The sequence below is a fragment of the Mustela erminea genome, chromosome 8 (genome assembly GCF_009829155.1).
Source record: "Mustela erminea isolate mMusErm1 chromosome 8, mMusErm1.Pri, whole genome shotgun sequence".
Classification (NCBI taxonomy): domain Eukaryota; kingdom Metazoa; phylum Chordata; class Mammalia; order Carnivora; family Mustelidae; genus Mustela; species Mustela erminea.
The window spans coordinates 65,791,706-65,809,322 of NC_045621.1; the positions used below are offsets into that span (position 1 = coordinate 65,791,706).

The 17,617-nt window shown below is 35.6% G+C and overlaps 1 protein-coding gene and 1 long non-coding RNA gene across 9 annotated transcripts in view; one reads left to right on the forward strand and one right to left on the reverse strand.

Annotated features, from left to right (window-relative positions):
• UBR3 (ubiquitin protein ligase E3 component n-recognin 3) overlaps positions 1–17,617 on the forward strand; it is a 237,534-nt gene that overhangs the window by 124,324 nt on the left and 95,593 nt on the right. For all 7 annotated transcript variants that reach the window (XM_032355902.1, XM_032355897.1, XM_032355899.1 and 4 more), the window contains 2 exons: positions 909–1,058; positions 12,554–12,687. In XM_032355902.1, coding sequence (XP_032211793.1) covers positions 909–1,058; positions 12,554–12,687 — 284 coding nt within the window. The remainder of the gene's footprint in view (positions 1–908; positions 1,059–12,553; positions 12,688–17,617) is intronic.
• LOC116597750 overlaps positions 1–17,617 on the reverse strand; it is a 131,958-nt gene that overhangs the window by 37,016 nt on the left and 77,325 nt on the right. Inside the window, exon 3 of one of the 2 annotated variants that reach the window (XR_004288769.1) lies at positions 13,085–13,172. The exons of the other annotated variant lie outside the window; for it this stretch is intronic. This is a non-coding gene — a long non-coding RNA (uncharacterized LOC116597750). The remainder of the gene's footprint in view (positions 1–13,084; positions 13,173–17,617) is intronic. 2 annotated transcript variants of the gene reach the window in all.

The following is a 17,617-nucleotide window of genomic DNA, read 5'->3' on the forward strand; positions in this document are numbered from 1 at the left end:
TCTGCTTATTTCTTTGCCACTGTGGACAACATCATGTTCTTCACAGAATGTAAGAGTCTTTATCTGAGTATCATTATTGGCTCAGTGTTTAATTTCTTGCTGTTAATGATATTAATACCAGAGGATCACTGTCATTTTCTGTAGTAGTTCTGCTTTATTAGTATATATGGTTTTATCTAAATGATTTCCTTACATAAATATATATTGATTATCATTATTGCTAAGATATAATCACTAGAATTCAAAATAAAGGAGAAATGGTTAGTTCCTCTTTTATCTCCTAGTAAATATTGTCATTTTCTTCCCCAGGAGCTGCCATGTTACACATTTCCTTTCTGAAATGCCTCAAAAAAAAAAAAGAAAAGAAAATTAAAACAGTCTCCTCCTAAAATCCTTTCCTTCCTGTGTTTTGGTTTCAGTTTTTATATGTGAATGATACAACAGCATTTGAAGTGTATTTAACCATATAAATTAAAATCTTTCATTATAGGGGTACCTGGGTAGCTCAGTTCATTAAGATCTCCTTTCTGCTCAGGTCATGATCTTGGGATCCTGGGATCAAGCCCCTCATTGGGCTCTCTGCTCACTGGGGAGTCTGCTTCTCCCTCTTCCTATGTCCCTTCCCCTGCTCATGTCTCTCTCTCTCTCTCCCCCACAACTCTCTCTCTCAAATAAATAAATAAAATATTAAAAAAAACCAAAATCTTTCATTATATAAACTGTATTTTTTTTTCTGATGGAACATTTTACTTCAGCAAGGTTAATTTTTTCCCCATAGTTTTAATACTATAAAACTTTATTGGTATTGAAGCACAAAATTATTTGAACTTGATTTTTTTTCTCTGTATTTTCATTGAAGAAAGATTTTTCTCCTCGAGAATTAAGAGCTGTAATGTTTTTCGCCTCAGATTCTCCTGAGAATGATATTCCTATGGAGATCACAACAGCAGAACCACAAGTTTCTGAAGCAGTATATGATTGTGTTATTTGTGGTCAGAGTGGCCCCTCCTCTGAAGACCGACCTACAGGATTGGTTGTACTGTTACAAGCATCCTCAGGTAAAATCAAAGTAATTTTTCAGTGGATTATCTTAGAGCCTAAGTGTATACAACTTGTTAATAAATATCTGTATTAATTGAAAGTTATATCTTTGTCTTGATATAATGATATGTCATTGATTATATCATTGATATATATAATTATATATAATTATATTATATATAATTATATTATATCAATGATATAATCAATGTCTTGATATATAAGGATCTATATAGCAGGAATCAATTTAGATCTGTTAGCAAGGATTTTAAATTTGGTTTTATCTGACTTTCCTGGGTATGAGTGTTGGAAGAAGCCCTTTACAGAGAAGTCTCTCTATATGTTATACAGTCTTTTTCCTTAAACTGTGATGGTACATTACCTATCCTAGAAGGCCTGAACAGAGTTCAGCTTTCTTGACAATTTGTTTTAAAGTTGGGCGCGTTTTAAGCCCAGAAATATTGTCAGTTAAGTATTTTAACTACAAAAGGCACATTCAGGTAGTTTTGCATTTATTTCTTGAGCTATTAGAAGCAGTAATTCTTGAAACAGCTTGCTGAATATCTTTGCCAATATGTAATTAAAAAATTTTTAAAAAAATTTTTTAGAGCACGCGCGTGGGTCATCGGGGGAGGGACAGAGGGAGAAGCAGAGACTCTCAAGCAGATTCTGCACTGAGCAGGGAGCCTGACATGGGGCTCCATCTCATGAGCAAGATCATGACGTGAACTGAAGTCAAGAGTCAGACATTTAACTGACTGAGCTACCCACGTGTCCCTAAAATTTTTTTTGAAAAATTTTTGAAGGATTTGTCTGAATGCTCTCTATCCTTTCCCATGCTAAAGTATTTTAAGGTGTGATAACTCTTACACACTCTAGTCCTAATGTATTCAATCCATTTTCAACAGGAGTTTGTGTGAAGCAAAGAGAAAATAAAATTATTTGACCTTGCTTCTGAGCATTTTTTCCTAGGGTGTTTATTCTCTAAACTAGTATAGTGAAGTAGAAAGAGATATGAGACTCCCCTGAGTTCAAATGCAAGTATTGCTTGATGTAATCTGGCTAAGTTTGTTGCTTTCTTTTAAAACTATGGAGACAGTGTTGACTTCAGAGGATTGTTTGCTTAAGTAATGTAATATAGGCAAAAGGATCTAATGGGGTGCTGGTAAACTGGTTTATCCTCTTCTTACTTTTCTTGCTTAAAAATAAAATTCCTCTGGAAAATCCCAGTTGAATAGGATATTGGAGTAGAGCTGTCAAGACCAGAAAGGCCTACTAAAAAGGAAATGTATGGGGTATCAGGGTGGCTCAGTGGGTTAAGTATCTTGATTTTGGCTCAGGTCATGATCTCGGGGTCATGAGATGGAGCCCTGTGCTCAGCGGGGCGTCTGCCTCCCCGTCTCCCTCTACCCTCCCCCTGCCCCTGGGCACGTGTGTGCTCTCTGTCTCTCTCTCTCTCTAATAAATAAGTAAATCTTTAAAAAAATAAGGAGATGTCTGAGAGTATTGGCTAGTTTTGTAGCTATTTCTGTTTTCTACTGCTGTGACAAAACTAGCCTATTAGATTATTGCCACTTAACTTTTTATAACTTTTTCACCAAATACTTCATAATCATTAATGTTTTATGTATTCCTTTATTCATTCATCCCACAAATATTTATCGGGAACCTAGGTGCCAGATACTGTCATAGTATAAAACAAAGCAAAACAGAATCTCTGCCCTAATGAAGGCAGAGATTTTGTTTTTGTTGTTTTAATCTTTGTTTATTATTTTATATTTTTAAAGTTGATTTGACCAAATTGTCACTTCATTTAATTCTTTTTTACAATTTTGTACACTAGCTAAACTTATTAATACTGGATAATTCCACTATATTGTAGCTCTTTTTTATAGATAGAAGGAAATGAATAAGAAGCTAACATGGAAAAGCATTAGATCTCTAAAGAGTGACTTTAATTGGGAACTGTAGCAGGTGAAGTCTCTGACTGTTTCCTAACTTTCTGAGCCTCACACACCTACTGACATCTTGCATTTTACCACTCTCTACTTTTTTCCTTACTTCTGACCTCTATTTTAATCTGTCCCTTTTTCTTTTATCTTTTTTTTTTTTTTTAAAGATTTTATTTATTTATTTGACAGAGAGAAATTACAAGTACACTGAGAGGCAGGCAGAGAGAGAGAGAGAAGGAAGCAGGCTCCCTGCCGAGCAGAGAGCCCGATGCGGGACTCGATCCCAGGACCCTGAGATCATGACCTGAGCCGAAGGCAGTGGCTTAACCCACTGAGCCACCCAGGCGCCCCAAGTTTTAATATGGGATATTTTATTTTATTTTTTGTTTTGAGTTTTTATTTAAATTCTAGTTAGTTAACATATAGTGCAATATTAGTTTCAAGAATAGAATTTAATGATTCATCTCTTACATATAAAATCCAGTGCTCATCAAAACAAGTGCCCATCATGCATTTAGCCCATCTTCCCCCATCTCCCCTCCACCAACTCTCAGTTTCTTCTCTATAGTTGAGAGTGTCTTAGGATTTGCCTCTCTTTTTCCCCCCTCCCCCTGTGTTCATCTGTTTTGTCTCTTAAATTCCACATATAAGGGGCGCCTGGGTGGCTCAGTGGGTTAAGGCCTCTGCCTTTGGCTCGGGTCATGATCTCAGGGTCCTGGGATTGAGCCCTGCATCAGGCTTTCTGCTCAGCAGGGAACCTGCTTCCCCCATCCCCTCTCTCTGCCTGCTTGTGATCTCTGTCTGTCAGATAAATAAATAAAATCTTAAAAAAAAAATTCCACATGTAAGTGAAATCAAGTATTTGTTTTTCTCTGACTAACCTGTTTACCTTAACATAATAAACACTAACTCCATCCACCTTGTTGCAAATAGCAAGATCTCATTCTTTTTGAAGGCTAATATTCTGTTGTGTGATACATCACACACACACACACCATATGTTCTTTATCCATTCATCAGACATTTGGGCTCTTTCCATAATTTGGCTATTATTGATAATGCTGCTATAAACATGTGTCCCTTTAAATTAGTATTTTTGTATCCTTTGAGTAAATACCTGGTAGTATAAATTCCTGAGTCATAGGGTAGTTCTATTTTTGACTTTTTGAGGACCCACCATACTGTTTTCCAGAGTGGCTGCACCAGCTTGCATTCCCACCAACGGTGTAAGAAGGTTCACTTTTCTCCGCATCCTCACCAACACCTGTTGTTTCCTGTGCTGTTTGTTTTAGCCATTCTCACAGTATGAGGTGATATCTCTGTATCTGTAGTTCTAATTTGCATTTCCCTGATGATGACTGATGTTGAGCATCCTATCATGTGTCTGTTGGCTATCTGTATATACACCTTCCTTGGGAAAATGTCTCTTTGTGTCTTCTTCCTATTTCTTAACTGGATTATTTATTTTTTGGGTGTTGAGTTTGATAAGTGCTTTACAGTTTTTAGATACTAACCCTTTATCAGATGTGATTTGCACATAACTTACCCTGTTCCATCAGTTCCCTTTTAGTTTTGTTGCTTGTTTCCTTTGCTGTGCAGGAGCTTTTTATTTTGACGTAGTCCCAGTAACTCATTTTTACTTTTGTTTCCCTTGCCATAGGAGATGTATCTAGTAAGAAGTTGCTACAGCTGATGTTGAAGAGGTTACTGCCTGTGTTTTCCTCTAGGATTTTTATGGTTTCAGGTCTCATGTTTAGGTCTTTAATCCATTTTGAATTTATTTTTATGGATGGTATAAAAAAGTGGTCCAGTTTCATTTTCTTGCATGTTGCTGTCCAGTTTTCCCAATACCATTTGTTGAAGACACTGTCTTTTTTTACATTGGATATTCTTTCCTGCTTTGTCAAAGATTAGTTGGCCATACAGTTATGGGTCTATTTCTGGGCCTTCTATTTTGTTCTATTTATCTATGTGTCTGTTTTTGTGCTAGTATCATACGATTTTGATAGTTACAGCTTTGTAATAGAGCTTGACATCCAGAATTGTGGTGCCTCCAACTTTGCTTTCTTTTTCAAGATTGCTTTGGCTGTTCGGGGTCTTTTTGTGGTTCCATACATGGTTTAGGATTGTTTGTTATAGCTCTGTGGAAAATGTTGTTGGTATTTTGATCAGGATTGTATTAAATATGTAGACTGCTTTGGATAGTATAGACATTTTAATAATATTTATTCTTCCAATCCTTGAGCATGGACTGTTTTTTTCATTTCTCTGTGTCCTCTTCAATTTCTTTTATAAGTGTTCTATTATTTTCAGAGTACAGATCTTATACCTCTTTAGTTAGGTTTATTCCTGGGTATGGTCTGGTTTTTGGAGCAGTAATAATGGGATCGCTTCCTTGATTTCTCTTTCTGCTGCTTCATTATTGGTGTACACAAATGAAACCAATTTCATTACATTGATTTTTTTATCCTGTGACTTTCCTAAATTCTTGTATCAGTTTTAGCAATTTTTTGGTGGAGTCTTTTGGGTTTTCTACCTAGAGTATTATGTCTTTTGCCAATAACGAAAGTATGATTTCTTCCCTGCCTATTTGGATGCCTCTTATTTGTTTCTTGTCTTATTGCTAGGCTAGGACTTACAGTACTATGTTAAATAACAGTGGGGAAAGTGGATGTCACTGTTTTGTTCCTGATTGTAGAGGAAAAGCTCTCAGTTTTTCCCCATTGAGGATGGTATTAGCTGTGGCTTTTTTGTACATGGCCATTATGAAGTTGAGGTACGTTCCCTCTATCCCTATTTAGTTGAAGTTTTTATCAAGAATGGTTGCTGTATTTTGTCAGGTGCTTTTTCTGCATCTGTTGAGAGAATCATATGGTTATTCTTTTACTAATGTGGTGTTTCACATTGACCGTTTTGTGGATGTTGAACCACCCTGCATTCCCTGCAGACCAGAAATAAATCTCACTTGATCATGGTGAATATGAATATGGAACATTTTAACCACATAATGGAGTAAAGAGACTAGTGAAATGAACTTCCATGTCTCCATCAATCTTCAATAGTGATTAACTTGAGCTAATCTTATTTATCTTCCCCCATGCCCCAAATTATATTGAAGCACGTTCCAGACATTATTTCATTTCATCTATAAATATTTTTACTGTTTCAGTTAAAAAGAAAGTTCTTATTTTTAAAACATAACCACAGTGACTCATAAGTAAATTAGTTCCTCAGTATAATTAAATATCTAATCAGTGTTCAAAATTCTCCAGTTGTTTCTTATTTACTTTATTAGATTAATTAATTTATAGTTATAGGGTCTCCTTGTAATCTTTTAATTAGCAGTTTCCTTTTCATCTCCTGTTTTCCTCTTCCATTCTCTCAAGTAGGTGCTCTCCTACTTCCGTACATTTTACTCTTTTTTTTACAAAATTGGCTCATTGAAGAACATTTTGGATTTTGCTGAATATATCCCCATGATGTTTAACTCTTTCCTCTGTCCACTCTGTTTTCTGTCTGTTTGAGATAATTCACTTTAAATGATGACTATTGCCTAGAGCAGTCAGTTCATCAGAGATCATAAATCTTTCATTTTTTGTTTATTACCTGAAATATTTCTATAAAAGAAATTTTACTTCATTAACTATTTTGGTTACAAATAAATTATACTTGAAAGACAGGATAAATACCATCTTCTTTCCCTTTATTTAGTAGTGCTCCAAGAATTGAGGTAGTGGTTCTTTAGTACTTTCCCAAAATAATTAATTAGTACTAGTATTAGTACTAGTACTCTTATATATATAATATATAACATATATATATTATATATATAATGATACTATTAATTAGTATCATTATGATCTATTGTGGTTAATTTCTTGTTAATGATCATATTCTTCTTTGTTCAGTGAGAGCCTCTTCATATTACTTCCTCAGTTCTTTAATACAAAACTTACAGACTTGGGAGTTTACATCTTTTGGCATGGCAAGTTATACCTTTCTCTTAATTTCTTTTACTGGGAAATGGTATTTAGAGACCACGGTCTGGGTGCTAGTTGTGCTTATTGCTCTAGACTTTTTTATAGCCATCAATCCTTTATTGGCCTGTCTTGAAACCATGCATCAAAGAAGAGTCCCATGATTTCTCCCCTTAGTCTAACATTCGAGTTGTGCTGAATTATAGACTTTTGATTAGGAGCCCTTCAAAACACTGCTTAAGTTAAGGGCCTTTATAGCAGTTTTATAAAGTTCTAAAGGGATTGTTTTATATGCTGTCTCACTATTGTGCAGAATGTCTGTTGTAAATATTATTGACTTGGGGAATTTCAGTTCTTCGTAGAAGAATACAGTATTATATAATCTTTTCCATTTTATTACTCACCACAGTCTTTGAAAAACTCAAGAAAGTCAGTGTTTTAATCGTAGTGCTTTAAAAAACATATGTAATAAACAAAAAGCCTGTAATAAGGAACTGAATCCAGAAAGACCTGCAGATTGAGATTTTTAAACCAAATATCAATGTTCTTGTAGAAAAATGCAGATAGTCAAAAACATGAACGGCAAGGAGGGGAGATGGAGCTGCAAAGAAGCAGAATTTTTGTATACTATTGGAAGTTGATATTAATGTTTCCACCTTAACTCTTAGAAAGTGAAGGTAACCATTTAAGAAAAATCTAAGATGAGAAATGAGAAGAGAATCAATATGGTAAACTAGAATATTCAATTAATCACAAAAGTACGTGGTAATAAACAAAGTGAGGAACATATAGAAATAAAAAGCAAAAAGCAGAATTAAGCCCTTCTAAAAATAATTATTTGAAATATAAATGTATTCAACTCTCCAATTAAAAGGCAGAGATTGATAGAATAGACTAAAAAACATGAATATGCTGTCTATAAAAGACATTTTAGATCCAAAGACACAAATAGGTTGAAAATGGATGGGAAAAAGTATTCCATGCAAATAGAACCAAAAGAGAGCTGGGATGGCTATGCTAATTTCATACAGAATAGATTTTAAGCAAAACACTGTCACAAGAAGAAAAAGGACATTATATATTGATAAATGAGTCACTCCATCAAGAAGATGAAATAGTTATGAACATGATACATACCAGAGCCACCTGGGTGACTCAGTTGGTTAAGTATCTGACTTTGACTTAGGTCATGATCTCAGAGTCCTAGGATTGAGCCCCATGTCCGTCTGCCTCTGTCACACAACAGGGAGTCTGCTTCCCCCTCTCCCTCTGCCCTGTGCCTGCTTATTCTCTCTGGCTCTCTCTCAAATAAATAAAGTCTTTTTTATTTTGTTTGTTTTCTTTGTTTTAAAAGATGTAATACATACCAAATAGGGGCGCCTGGTTGGTGCAATTGGTTAAACATCTGACTCTTGGTTTTGGCTTAGGTCATGATCTCAGGTCATGATCTTAGGGTTGTGAGATTGAGCCCTGTGTCAGGCTCCTTGCTCAGTGCAGAATCTGTTTGGGATTCTCTCTGCCTCTCCTCTGGCCCATCCCTCATGCTCTTTCTCTTTCTCAAAATAAATAACTTTATTTCTCAAAATAAATAAATTTAAAAAAAAAGAATACATACCAAACAGCAGAAACCCAAAATATATGAAGCAAAAATTGACAGAATTAGAGGGAGAAGTAGTTTTATGGTGATAGTTGAGACTTCAGTGCCCCGTTTTAAATAATGGGTAGAACAACTAAACAGAAGATCAAAAAGGGAAAACACTTCAGCGGCACCCAGGTGGCTCAGTTAGTTAAGCCTCAGGACTGTTGACTTTGGCTCAGGTCATGATCTCAGGGCTGTGAGACTGAGACCCATGTGGGGTGTGTGCTGAGTGTGGAGTCTGCTTAGGAATCTCTTTCTCCTTCTCCCTTTGCCTTTCCCCCCCACCTCTCCCTCTTTCTCCCCCTCTCTAAATTAAAAAACAAAAACAAAAACAAACCACTTTAACAACAGTATAAAACAGATCTAACCAACTTATATAGAACACTTTAGCCAACAAGAGTAGAATACACATTTTTCTCTGTTGTACATAGAAAATTCTCCAAGATAGACTATGTATTACGCCACAAAAGAAACCATAATACATTTAAAAAGACTGAAATCATCCAAAATATCCTCTCTGATCAGAATGGAATGAAACTAGGTCATTAAATTGGAAAATTTGAAAACTGGAAAATTCACAAATAAATGGAAATTTAAATAACACATTCTTTTAAAAAATTTTTATTTTATTTTTTTTGATTTTTAAAAATTTTTATTTTTTTTCAGTATTCCAAAATTCGTTGTCTATGCACCACACCCAGTGCTCCATGCAATATGTGCCCTCCACAATACCCGCCACCAGGGTCACCCACCCTCACCCCTCCCTTCCAAAACCCTTAGTTTGTTTCTCAAAGTCCATTTTCTCTCATGGTTTATGTCCCCTCCTGATTTCCCAGTTATGCTGAGAAAAATAAGTCAAGCAGAGAGAGTCAGTTATATGGTTTCATTTACTTGTGGAACATAAGGAATAACATGGAGACATTGGGAGATGGAGAGGAGAAGTAGTTGGGGGAAAATAAAATAACACATTCTTAAACAACTACTGGGTCCAACAAGAGATTACAAGTGAAATTAGAAAATACTTTGAAATAAATGAAAATGAAAACACAACATACTAAAACCTATGGGAAAGTAGTACACAGAAGGAAATTTGTAACTGTAAATGTTTACATTAAAAACAAAGATCCCAAATCAGTAACCTAACTTTACACTTTTAAGGAACTTGAGAAAGATAAGCAACCTAAACCCAAAGCTAGCAGATGGAAAGAAATAGTAAAGATTAAAGCATAGGTAAATGAAGTAGAGAATAGGAAAACAGTAGAAAGAGTCAGCAAAAGCAAAATTTGAAAAGCAAATTTGAAAATGTCAAAATTGACATTTTTATAGCTTGACTGGCCAAGAGTTTTAAAAAAACCAAAAACCATAGAAATAACTAAAATCAGAAATGGAATTTGTGAAGACTATAAAGGAATATTATGAACAATTTTATATCATGAATTTGATATCCTAAATGCAATGGATAAGTTCCTAGAAACACGGAAACTACCAAAACTGACTCAAGAAGAAATAGAAAATTTGAACAGACATTGAATAGTTAAAGAGAGTGAATCAGTAATCACAAACTTCTCAATGAATGAAGGCCTAAGACCAGAAAGCTTCACTCATGATGCTACCAAATATTTAAAGAATTATCATTAGTCTTTCTCAAACTTAAAAAAAAAAAAAAGCAAAAGAAAAAGAGGGAATACTTGCTAATTCATTCTATATTAACAGCCTTATCCTGATACCAAAGACACATAAAAATATCACATGAAAAGAAAATGATAGACCTAGTATCTTTTATGAATATAGATCCAGAAATCTTCAACAAAATCCTAGCAAGCCAAATCCAGCAGTGTATTAAGAGGATTATATATTATAGTTAATATTATTTCGGTTCCTAGCATCTCCCTCCTTCTATCTCTTCTTTCTGCTGCTGCTGTAAATCTCTTCAGAACTTAGGGCCCACATATGTCTAATACTGTTTCCTGAAGAATATCCTTCCCATGCTTACTGAGTCTTGTAATAATATATGGCACTGTATGTTTATATCCCCACTCCCTTTTTTTGTGCTTTAGATATTTTACAATTATAAAATCTTATTAATATTATTTTTTCTCTCTTGCTATATACCTCTGTCCCAACTTTTCATTTTGAAAGTTTTGAATCTACAGAATACTCTTTCCCTGTACTCAACAATTGTTGACATATTGCAATGTTTGTTTTTCTTTTCCTCTCTTATCTATATACACATATACACACACACACTTTTTAGAAGAAAATGGCAGATGTCATGATGTTTTATCTCTGAATACTTAAGAATGTATCTCCTAAGAACAAAGATACTCTTCTATATTATTATACCAAGAAATTTAATAGTAATATCTAATATTTTGTGTTCAGATTCTCAGTATTTTTATAACAGGTTTTTAAAATAAAGATTGGTTGATTATTTATTTATTTATTTGACACAGAGAGAGAGAGAGAGAGAGCGAGCAGAAGCAGGGGTAGTGGCAGGCAGATGGAGAAGGAGAAGCCGACTCTCCGGCTGGGCTGGAAGCCCAATGCAGGGCTCAATTCCAGGACCCTGGGATCATGACCTGAGCCAAAGGCAGACATTTAACTAACTGAGCCACCCAGGCACCTCAGATTTTTTCTTGATCCAAGAAAACGATCATACATTGCATTTAGTTGTCATTTCTTTTTCTTTTTTCTTTAAGATATTATTTATTTATTTGAGAGAGAATGCAAGCTGGGGACAGGGGGAGGGGAGATTCAGGGCAAGAAGCAGACTCTCTGCTGAGCAGGGAGCCCCGTGTGAGGCTTGATCCCAGAACCCTAGGATCACGACCTGAGCCAAGGGCAGACACTTAACTGACTGATTCACCCAGGTACCCCTTAGTTCTCATTTCTTGTTAGTTTCCTTGACTAAAATAGTTTCTTCAGGCTCTTTTTAAAATTTTGAAGCGTCAAGGTCAGTTCTGTAGAATATCTCATTTTCCGGATTCCTGTGATTATTTCCTTATTAGGTTTAAGTTAAACATTTTTGGCAATAGCATTATATAAATGATGTCCCTTCCCATTCCATCACATTAAGAGGCTCATAGTGACAGTTTGTCTCATTGTTGGTGATGCCAACCAAGTTTGATCGCTTGGTTATAGTGGTAGGTAATCTATAGGATAATACATTGAGACTCTGACACTTCACCCTTTTACTTGATATTCCTTGCCTAAATCAATGCATGTGTTATCTGTTACTGTTATTCTTTTCAATACTCAAATTTTCTCAAATTTGGCCTTCAGAACTCCTGCAGGTCTTTATGATGTGGCCCCTCTGTGTTTGAATACCCTCTTGCTCTTTATTACATACAATTCCAGGCTCCAACCCTGGATGCACTTCTTTCTCCAAGGATCTCTGTTTCCTTTTAGTGAGAAACAGAATATTTAGAAATAAAGGTTATTGATACTAGAGAATCATAACTTCTAGGTTTTTTCAGGGGACATATTTTGAAAACCATCCTCCATTGCAATCCATCCATCCGCCCAAAGTTCATACTAATCTTCTAGTGTTATTTCAAAAAATAAATTGTCAGATTTTTAAGAATCATTTATTTTTTTGACAAGTGGGAGGGATAGAGGGACAGGGAGAGGGAGAGAATCTCAAGCAAACTCCACACTGAGCATGGAGTGTATGTAGGGTTTAGTCTCACAACCCTGAGATCATGACCTGAGCTGAAGCCAAGAGTTGAATGTTTAACTCAACTGAGCCACCCAGGCACCGTTGTCATATTTTAAGATTTATTTACTCTGTAGAAGAAAACTAGAATATCACTTTTTTTGGGGTCTTTAAAAAATATCCTAATTGTAGAAAAATTAGTGTAGCTTGTGATACATAACAACTTTCAATGAATCATGTTGAATCAGGTTGGTTATTTAACGAGCTGTTGTTTTTGTTGTTAATGTAGTTTTAGGGCAGTGCCGTGACAACATTGATCCAAAAAAATTGCCTATCACTGAAGAGGAGCAGATTTACCCTTGGGATACATGTGCAGCAGTTCATGATGTGAGACTTTCATTATTACAGCGTTATTTTAAGGATGTAAGTACCCTTTTTATCATATAGTATTTTTGTCAGCAAAATTGATGGTTACTTTCTCCAGAGCTTTACTTTTTATTTTTTCTTCTATCAAATGTCATTCTTATTTGGAATGTTGACATTTATTAGAAAAAAAAGTTTACTACATAGGTAGTAAAGAAATGGAAATCTGTTAATAAGTAAGAATTTCAGGTTGTAAGTGTTACAACTATGTTTTAAAATGTTGTTTATTGTGAGATATACACCATTCAGTTCAATACAATGATATTCACTCTATAAAAACTTCTGGATTTACATTGAATATTTTATGAAGATTTTTGCCTTCTTTTATTTGTATTTAAAGATATACAATAAGATCTCATTATAATGCTTTAAAAATGTAAAGTAAACAATAACTGACCTAGTAATGATGAGCATCAGAATAGGATGTGGTTCAGTGGCCTGGACTGAGGAGAAGGCTTCTGGTGGTTTCTTGAGGAGATGGTGGTCTAGTGAGGGAGGCATTGTGTAGAGCAGAAAGAGTTCCAGGTGAGGAAAACTGGGGCCTGGTCTTAGCAATGTAAGCTTGCCAGATAAACAGTCTAGGATTCAATTTCCTTGGCTATAAAATAGGGCTCATGTAATTTTTCTGCAGTTACCTACAAGGTTAAAGATTTCTTTAAATCACTTTGCACATTATAAAGGTCAGTATAAATGTATAGTAGAGTTTTTCATATTTAAGCTAGCCTTTTCAGAGTGCTCAGGTTAGATAGGGCTTATAAGGCAGTTTGGAATAGGTAATGAGGACCATGCTTCCATATGTTTTCAGAGGCTTTAAAAAAATTATTATTATTTGGAAAAAGAAGCCTGTGTGTGTGTGTGTGTGTGTGTGTGTGTGTGTGTGTGCATGCACGTGCATGTACTGGCATACATATGCACACATTTTCACACTTTTTTCTTTATTCTCTATTTTTTTGAATTTTTTTGCCATATATATATATATATATATATATATATATATTTATATATATATGTCATAGACCAATAAATATCTTCATTTTGAAGAAGATGATTAAATTGTACTAAGTTCTGCTTTTGAAGAAATTTACTACCACCTTTATTTGGATTTCATTCTGTTGCCATAATCCTGGTTTTGATTTTGTCATTTTGAATCACTCTAGAGTAGATGAGTAGAGATGAATCCTAGAGCCAAACAGGAAAGCAAAATAACTTGATCAAATGAGAATATAACCCAGACTTAAGAGCAAAATAAGTTTGAGGGAAAGGGAGATCTAATAAAGGAGATAAAGAGTATGGTATCTCTTTCTTAAAGTATCCAGAATAGTTATTCATTTCTAGAAAAAAATCTCTTTTGTAAGAACTCTGAACTGATATCTGAATTGGACAGAATCTCTATTGTGCGTTTGTCAGTGATGTGGGATTTTATTCTTAAATATATGTATTTTCACACAATACTTTCCTACTTTCAATGTGGTTATTTATATACATAAATAGTATATACAAAATATCTAGTGTGTTCCCTGGACTGTATACCTCTAGAAGTGTAGGGCTGTTCTTACATCGGTTTTATGGTTCCCTCAGGGCATACCACATGCTATGTGGGTTGTAGATGCTTACTAGATTTCTTACTGAACTACTCCAGTATGGTTTCATAGGCAGACAGACTACATCAGAAGAGTTACTGTTAATGGGCACTGATATTGATTACAGAATTGAACTGTGTAGACTCTGCTCTCTTCACATGAGTTGCATGCAGTTTACAGAGATGACCTATAGAATTTTAGTCATGCAAGTAGTACTGCTGCTGAGACTCTAGAGTATTATATATAAGAGATGGGACCCAGTAGGGAGGGAACCTGAGCTTTGGAGTTGATAGACTTGGGTTTGAAGTGGGGCTCTGGCATTTGTAACTGCGTGATCTTGGTAAATTTTTCATTCCTTTTTTGTAAGGTTTTAATAAATATTGAGGTTAAGATTCAGCATTAAGCAATTCTTAGCACAATGATGGGCACATCATTGAAGTCTTTTTAAAATATTAGTCTTATGTTAGTAAATGTTTCCTGCCCTTTTTATTCTATCTGATTATATAAGAAATCTAACCATAACCATTACATAGACAAATGATATACTGATTTTAGTTAGTTTTTTTTTTTTTTAAAGATTTATTTATTTGAGAGATAGAGAGCAGGATTTGGAGGAGGGGCAGAGGGAGAGGAAGAGGAAGTCTCAAGCAGATTTGTGCTGAGCATGGAGCTCGCTGTGGGGCCAGATCTCAGGATCCTGAGATCATGGGGCACCTGGGTGGCTCAGTTGGTTAAGTGCCTGCCTTCAGCTCGGGTCATAATCCAGGAGTCCTGGGAACAAGTCCCACATCTGGCTTCCTGCTCAGGGGAGAGTCTGCTTCTCCCTTTCTCTTTCTCTCTGCCCCTCCTGCTGCTTGTGCTCATGTGCATGCTCTCTCCTTCTCAAATAAATGTATAAATAAAATCTTAAAAAAAAAAAGACCCTGAGATCACAACCTGAGCCAAAACCAAGAGTCAGATGCTCAGCTGAATGTAACACCCAGGCGCCCCCTGATTTTAGTTTTGAAAGCTAACTGCTTTTATTAAAAGGAAAGATTGATTATGTTTTTATAATATATTGCCAAAGAGAGCAGCTTGTTTATTACCTGAATACCAACCATTCTAAAATGATCTAAATCTGCTACTTCAAGTGGCTCCAAAACATAAAACAGAGATGAGAGGTCTCTGTTGCTTTTCTGATTTGTAACAGTAGAAGTTAGCTCACCTGCTGTGGGTATTTGATTTGTGCTGTTATGCATCTTTAAATTGGCTGGAAAAGCATTTTGCACTGTGTCATATTTTCAGCTTTTAGTTCCTCATGAACAATCTTGATTTAACATTAGAATTTTGTTTGTTATTGTTTAAAGATTATTTGGTTATCTTACATTATAATGTAAATGTGTCATCTCAATGTAAAAATAAAGTTTAAAGGTGTACTCAGTTTTAATGGCTTTTTAAATCTTTCATGAATTTCTGTCACTCGTAGACCTTTTTTTTTTTTTAAAAGATTATTTATTTATTTGATGGATAGAGATCACAAGTAGGCAGAAGTTGGCAGTGAGTCAGAGAGAGAGGAGGAAGCAGGCTCCTTGCTGAGCAGAGAGCCCGATGCGGGACTTGATTCCAGGACCCTGGGATCATGACCTGGGCCGAAGGCAGAGGCTTAACCCACTGAGCCACCCAGGCACCCATGGTACACCTTTATTGCTCTCACATGGTCATCTGTTTACTACAGACTCTGGAGAGTAAAATCAAGTTCAGGCCCAAGTACTGTTTAACAGAGGCCAAATGAAAATTCAAAGAAAATTATTTTAGGAGGAAAAGTCTAAGCCTATTTATAGGTTGAAGGGAAAGAATTGGTAGGGAAGGAGAGAAGAGTAAGTTGAAGATGTAAGAGAGGGAGAGGCGATAAAAGCAATTAACTTTTAGAATAAATTTCAAAAAGGTATTGTTGTTTATATAATCTGGGTCCCTTCTTTATTGCATATTATATTAAACCTTTGTAAATGTTAAGGTACCTATTGAGGTTATCTTATGGCCAAATTTTTAGTCTAGAAAAATGTATGGAGGGTGATACATTATGCAGAGAAGATATTGGAGTCAGGGAGACCAGTCAGGAAACTTTATTGAAGAGGTGCCTGGGTGGCTTGGTTGGTTAGGTGACCAGCTCTTGATTTTGGCTCAGGTCATAATCTCAGAGATGTGAGATCAAGCTCCTTGTGGGCTCCCTGCTGAGCGGGGAGTCCGCTTGGGACTTTTTCTCTCTCCCTCTCCTTCATTCCCTCCCTACCTCCCCCACCCCACGTGCATGATTGAGCGTGGTCTCTCTCTCTCTCTCTCTCAAATAAATTAAAAAAAAAGAAAAAGAAACTTTATTGAAGAACCCACTCCCCCACAAAAAATGATACAGACATGAATGTTATAGTGGGAACAGAGAGGAGGGGGCAAAATCACAAGTTATTTAGGAGATAGAATCTGTGTGGTTTGGGAGCTAATACTGTGGTGTAAAGGAAAAGAATGTGATGTAGAATGACTTTTAGCTTTCTGATTTGATGACTAAATAGATTGTGGAGTTTTTTAAACCAAGAGGAAAAGAAAGATTCATGGAGAAAAATGTCACATTTGTAAAAAAAAAGATTTTATTAATTTATTTTAGAGAGGGAGTGTGGGCATGTACATGTGCGAGCAGCGGGGAGGGCAGAGGGAGAGAATCTTAAGAAGACTCCAAGCTAAGTGCAGAGCCTGGCTTGGGGCTTGATCCCAGAACCCTACGATCGTGACCTGAGCCAAAATTGAGTTGGACGCTTGATCAGTTGAGCCACCCAGGCGCCCCATGACACATTTTTTAATGTTACCTGAGGGACATCAAACTAGAGATTGCAGAAATACTCAAATATCTGTCCCAGAGGCAAGCAGTCCAAGTTGGTAAGATAGTTGAATTTACTGATTAAAGTCACTCAGGGAGAACAATTTATTAAGAGAGTAGCACAAAAAACATATAACCTTAAGGAATATAAACATTGAAGGGGCAGATGAAGAAAAAAGTCTTAAAAGGAAGCCTAAACCAAATGGTTTAAATAGATCAGAGGGACATCAAAAGAGAGTAGCATTATGGAAGCCAGGGGGAAGTAGGTATTTTAAGAAAGAAGTTGTTATTCCATTGTGTATGTATATATATTTATATATACCGCATCTTTATCCATTCCTCTATCGATGGACAATTGGGCTGCTCCCATACTTATTATACTTTTATAAATATAGGGGCACATGTATCTCTCTGAATTAAGATTTTTGTATTTTGGGTGTGTATACCCAGTAGTGTGATTATTGAATCATGGGGTAGTTCTAATTTTAATTTTTTGAGGAACCTC